Source organism: Hippocampus comes, unplaced genomic scaffold, assembly GCF_001891065.2.
Source record: "Hippocampus comes isolate QL1 unplaced genomic scaffold, H_comes_QL1_v1.1 scaffold36, whole genome shotgun sequence".
Classification (NCBI taxonomy): domain Eukaryota; kingdom Metazoa; phylum Chordata; class Actinopteri; order Syngnathiformes; family Syngnathidae; genus Hippocampus; species Hippocampus comes.
In genome coordinates this window covers 256991-262960 of record NW_017805695.1, presented here as the reverse complement: position 1 = coordinate 262960, position 5970 = coordinate 256991, and the positions used below count along the sequence as shown (strand labels likewise).

General features: G+C 39.5%; 1 protein-coding gene across 2 annotated transcripts in view; it reads right to left on the bottom strand.

The window, feature by feature from the left end:
• Positions 1–5635, bottom strand: part of nt5c2a (5'-nucleotidase, cytosolic IIa) — a 27122-nt gene extending 21487 nt beyond the window's left edge. For both annotated transcript variants that reach the window (XM_019882201.1, XM_019882202.1), the window contains exons 1-2: positions 5552–5635; positions 3258–3379 (exon numbers count right to left, since the gene is read on the bottom strand). In XM_019882201.1, coding sequence (XP_019737760.1) covers positions 3258–3358 — 101 coding nt within the window. In that variant the 5' untranslated portion in view covers positions 3359–3379; positions 5552–5635. The remainder of the gene's footprint in view (positions 1–3257; positions 3380–5551) is intronic.
• Positions 5636–5970: the final 335 nt, after the last annotated feature.

Below are 5970 nucleotides of genomic sequence, written 5' to 3'. Positions count from 1 at the left end.
CTCTGCCCGTCTCAGCACGATGGGGTGCAGAGCTTTCAGCCGCTCTGCCCCCAAACTCTGGGACTCACTTCCACCCGACAGCCGTAATATTGACTCTCTTCCCACATTCAAAACTCATCTCAAAACCCAGCTATTTAAAATTGCATACTAAGTTTAAACTCATCTCTTCTTTTATTATTGATAATTTTATCTGTGGTTTTATTGTTCTTGTCTGATTGTAAGGTGTCCTTGAGTATTTTGAAAGGCGTTTATAAATAAAAGGTATTATTATTATTATTATTTTTATTATCATTATTAACGTTAGATGACACATAAACAAGGAACGGAGAACGTGCCTGGTATGTTCACAAAACATATTAATAGTTATTAAGATACCTATAGCATAAAGAACATGCTAAAAGTCTATCAAACCATTAGTGTCAATCCAAATCACTAAATCCAACGAAACCTTCATCCTATGTGTCACTTTTTAACAATTCCGCCAATTTCCTCTTCTACGTCGCTTAGGTCAGAGTCGTCGCCAGTTGCAGTTCCACTCCAGCCTTCCTGAATTCTGACAGGATGGTCCAAACTTTCTTTCTCCTGCTCGATTACTGTTTTCGGTTGCATATTTCACTACTTGCATCTTGTAATCTGCAGAATATGATTTTCTTTTCGATGCCACTTTTGTTCAGCCCTTTTCAGTTGTTTTTATTCATTACAGGTAGTACTGTATTATTTTAAATTACCGCCAATGTTGAAATCGTCAACACGTACATAGTGCGCCCTCTTGCGGTTTAATGTGAAAACAACATGTGAAATGATACTATCATGCAGTGGTTCTTAACCTTCGAGGTACCGAACCCAACCAGTTAATATGCACATTCACCGAACCCTTCATTAGTGAAAAATAAATATACGGTGTATATATATTTTTTTTTTTTTTACAAATTCAAGATATAAAAAACGCATTTATTAAAAACAGAAAAAAGTAAATACAATTTCAAGAGATAAGTATACTTTTTTTTTTTTAATTGTATGACTTACTATCACGACAGTCACACATTGACTACGAAGCGAATTAAATTTCCCACAGCACTGATTGGACGAGCAATGTAATGTGATCATCTGCAGCTAGTGATGGCCAAGCGGGCGTGTCATAATGAATTAACATGTTGATTCGGGTGTGTCTTAACCTCCATTCCAGAGGCTCCGTCGAACCCCTGAGACCGATTCACCGAACCCCTAGGGTTCGATCGAACCCAGGTTAAGACCCACTGCTATAATGTGTTAATAATTTCACACATAAATCGCTACAGAATATAAACCGCACCCTTGGCCAAACTATGAAACAACTGCGACTTAGAGTCCGAAAAATACGGTGTATGTAAGTCTTCTTTCATCACAACCATAATACTCTTTGGGGCTTCCTCTTTGCCACCTTGCTGGTGGCTGCATTTCTCGCATCTTCCTGCTAACATAGTTTCCCTCCACTACACACAACCGTACTTTCTCAATGTAGCCTTTCTTGGATTGTCTCCAAGCCCTTCTAGTCGGTCTTATCTCTCTGATGAGGAAATTCCTTATTGTGTACATCCTCATCATTCCAAAAGGAAATCTCAGGATCTTCAACTTTGGAACCTTGAGTTGTTTATCTTTATGGTCATTGCTGCCGTTTCCAAACTATACAACATATCATACTTGGCTGGTCTTACTACTGTCCTATGAGTCGCTCTTTTTTGTACGCTAGTTATGTTCTTTCACAGATCACCCCTGACAGAATAAAGGTCAACTCCAAGGTAAAACTACATTAATATCAGATTGCACCATCCATCACCGTGTGAGCCAACTACTTGGATAACGGGAAAGGAGGACACCACTGTTGAAAAACAAAACAAAACATAACTGGCGTGTGTTAAACTGCATCTTGACAAGTCACAGAGCTTCCAGGAATATGTCCTAAGGACATATATATTTCTTGTTTTTTTTTTTTCTCTCTAGTGACAATTTTTTTGTGTCTGCATCTGAGGAGGGAACCTTCTTGTGGCATACAACGGTTTCTCAAACACAAATATTACAAAGTTGATGTTGCAAAATGAAACCAGAAGATGTAAATGTGGTGTCACTATTTTTTTTTTGGAAAAAAATGCATTATTTGTCACTCAGATAAACCGAATACCTGCATGATCACAAAAATAAGACTGTAGTTAGAAGGAGTTGACACTGGAATTCCCAGCATACCTTGGGGTGCCCTTTATTTCGATATAGTTATGAATCATTTCGGGTTTATTGTTGTTAACTGATTCTTTCACAATGTATAACCCAAGGTGATATTTGTTTTGTGCGTTCACCCACATCATTATTTACTAATTCTCATTCGATTTCATTTCGCACTTTAGGTTTGTGGGGTGTGGTGGTACATCGCTTCTCTGGGTTTCAGAAAGCCGCCTGGTGACAGCCGGGTGGTACAAGCATTGCAAGTCAAATGTATGTAACACACACACACACACACATCTAGTCATACCTCGGTTTTCGACCATAATACGTTCCAGAAGGCTGTTCAAAAGCGATTTGTTCGAAATCCGAAACAATTCTATTAGCCCATGATTCTGGGCTGACCATCATTAGTGGCTAATACACTATGCAGAAATAAAAAAAAAAACAGTCAGATTTGCATAAATCTCAAAAAACACGTCTGCTCACAATGAACGTTACATGAGGAAGCGTCACTTCCTCGTGTAAGGAAACCGAGAGGAGTCGAGTGGCGTATTCGGGTTTGCTCAGTTTGGTCGAAAACCGGTTTTTGGTCGTAATTCGAGGCGTAAAAATCTAAAATTTTCTGGTCAAAATCCGAGTTGGTCGATATGGTTGTATATCGCCATGTAATCCATCTCTCCTGCTAGCGTAGGTTAGCGTGAGACTACAGTGTATTAGGACTTGAAAATCAGGTTACATCATTACCTGAGCATCAGAACTCCATCATAGACTGAGGCCCCCTTGCAATGTATTTTTCCTCAGCAGCACACACAGCAAATACAAGCTTTGAGATCGTCGGACATTTAGCTTTCAAGAAATAATCACGGTTTACTATTCTGTGTGAATAGCAAATGGAACAAAACCACAAAAACAAACAAACAAACAAAAAAAAAAACAAAAAAAAACCAGCAGAGTGGACTCTATGGTGACCCCCCCCCGCCCAAAAACAAACAAACAAAAAAAACAGTTGTAGACTCTATTCAGTCTTTGCTGAAGATGCATACAATAAAACTGACACAGACCTGTGATGAGTTTCACGTTGATATTTCTTGAGGGTGACACCATCCATGTTGGCTGGGAGCGCTGCATAGTTCTGTAGACGGTCACTCCAAGAAGTCATCATCTTATACCGTTACAGTTGTTTCTGCAAAAAAGAGCTGCTTCAAGTAAATCTTTTAAGTCAAGCACAGGCAGATGCAAACACTGATTTAAAAGGTGGATAGGTTGCTTGCATGTTTTAATTTTGGATGGGTATATGCCAAGAAAAAAACCCCAAACAAAACAAAAAAACTTTAATCCACCAACCAGAGAGCAAATTTAGGTCACATACGTAAAAAGTGTGGCAAAAAAAAAAAAAAAAAATTCAGGTCATACTTCCATGTACCAACACATCATGAGAAAAGAAAGAACTTTTGCACACATAATGGAATTTATTGTGGATGACAACCAACTAGGCCAATTCAGAAATTTTATAGTATCAATTATTCAGCATCACATGACCGTGTAACAACCATCCATCCATTTTCTAATCCGTTTATCCTCATGAGGGTCGCGGAAGTTCTGAAGCCTATCCCGAGCTGTCTTCGAGTAGTTGACGGGGGACACCCTGTTGCCAGTCAATCGCAGGGCACACATAGACAAACAACCATTTGCACTCACAATCACACTTCGGGACAATTTAGAGCAGGGGTGTCAAATTCATTTCACATTGTGGGCCACATACGGCCAGCCTCGGTAGATGTCAAGTGGGCCAGACCATTAAAATTACACCATACTCTGCTATAATTAACCAAAATAATATGTCTTTTCCTTTGTTTTGGTCTAAAGAAGCACAAGAACATTCGGAAAATGTTGAAATTTAATGAACATATCTTTTACAAAACATTTCATGAAGCATCTTAGATTTCCTTAGACAAATGTGCAATTTTATCATTCACATATATGCATTGCAACTGATCCCACTGATTGTACAAAGGCTCAAAACTTGAACAAGTAATTGGTATTGAAAAATATAGTAATGCACATTAAGATTAAACTAGATTTATAAAGAAAGGAATTTTTCAACCATTTACACATGTGCGTATAAAATCTAAATTTAAACCCTGCCTACACCTTACAAACTAAGGAGAGCGCTATTAAATGTGTAAAGAATAAAGTATTCACATGTCCTTGACAGCGTCTGCTGTGTTGGGTCTGTTTCAGTGACAGACTGAGGTGGCTGTTGTCTTCTCTGATCAAAACAATGTTGTCTTCTACTCTGATCAAAACAGTGTGTACCCAAGCGGATACTCCACGAATTGCGCCTTATTAAAAATATTAATTCCGTGTCTTTTATGCATTTTTTTTTCACTTTTAAATTATCCCGCGGGCCTGATGCAACCTCCTAGGGGGCCTGTTCTGGCCCGCGGGCCGTATGTTTGACACCACTGATTTTAGTGTGTTCCATTGGCCTGCCATGCATGTTTGTGGGATGAGGGAGGAACCGGATTACCTGGAGAAAACCCACGCAGGCATGGGGAGAACATGCAAACTCCACACAGGAAGGCCAAAGTGGGAATCAAACCCTACACCTCTGCACTGTGAGGCAGACGAACTAACCAGTCTGTCGCCGTGCCGCCGACCGTGTAAAATATCGTCTAATTTACATGAATACTGTAGGTAATTGTTATGACCATCTTTTTTTTTTCGTGATCTTTTATAATTTGACACTATCACATTTGTGTGTACACTGTCGCCCTAATCCCACGAACAACAAACATGAAACAGCATCATCAGAGCAAGATTGCATTATGCAGGGGTACCCAACCGTAGCCCATATGCTTTTATTTTTCCAGTACCACACTCGGGCATTTCTTTGCGTTTTGTGATCAAGTGACGACACATAAAACGCATAACAGAATTTCCGTTTCTCATGTTTTCAAAATAAAACAACTCTGCAGAGGAACTCGGTAATGATTTTTTTGATTTGGAAATTATGATTGCGGGACATGATGATTGCGGGATATGAGGATTTGTTTCTTGATACTTTTGCAGAATTCTTTCACAATATTCTTCTTAAGTTTAAAGTTGATCTTCCATACAAGAGCAGATTCGAGGCGAACCTAAAATTAGCTTCATGCTAGTTAACATTGAATGTCCGGTGCTTCTCGGCCACAGCTAAACTGAGCGAGACCAGCTGCTTGCAGTCAGTCACCTCGGTCTCCACCACGGAATGCTTATCCAAACATATGGTGGTATTGATTCGCTTGAACAGCGATGTTATGTTCTTAAATAGTAAGAATGACAAGAGGCACAGGAAGAAAGAGCAAGCACTCACATTCCACAGGACGGCGTCCAGTCGATGGACTGAGCATGCGCACGGCGTGTGGTTCTCCAAAACGTGGGTGGGTTCGTTACCCGACGGACCACTTAAGGCAGGGGTGTCAAAGTCAAATGGACGGAGGGCCAAATAAAAAATTTTGCTCCAAGCCGAGGGCCGGACTGATCGAATGTTCATTGAACATTTTTCAACCTACCGCATGTAGTTTATTGAACCGAATTGAATCTCCTGAAAACCTAACAACTTCATTTCAATATGATCAAATAAAGAAAGCAACATTTTCTTATGGCTGTCAGTAAACTTTAATTTTCAACAGGCACAAAAGACAAAGTTTCTTTGGATAAAAATACCCATCAACATTGAGTGAAAAGAAGCACTAGCAATAGCCCATATTTTCTCTTTTAGCAAAATTGGGC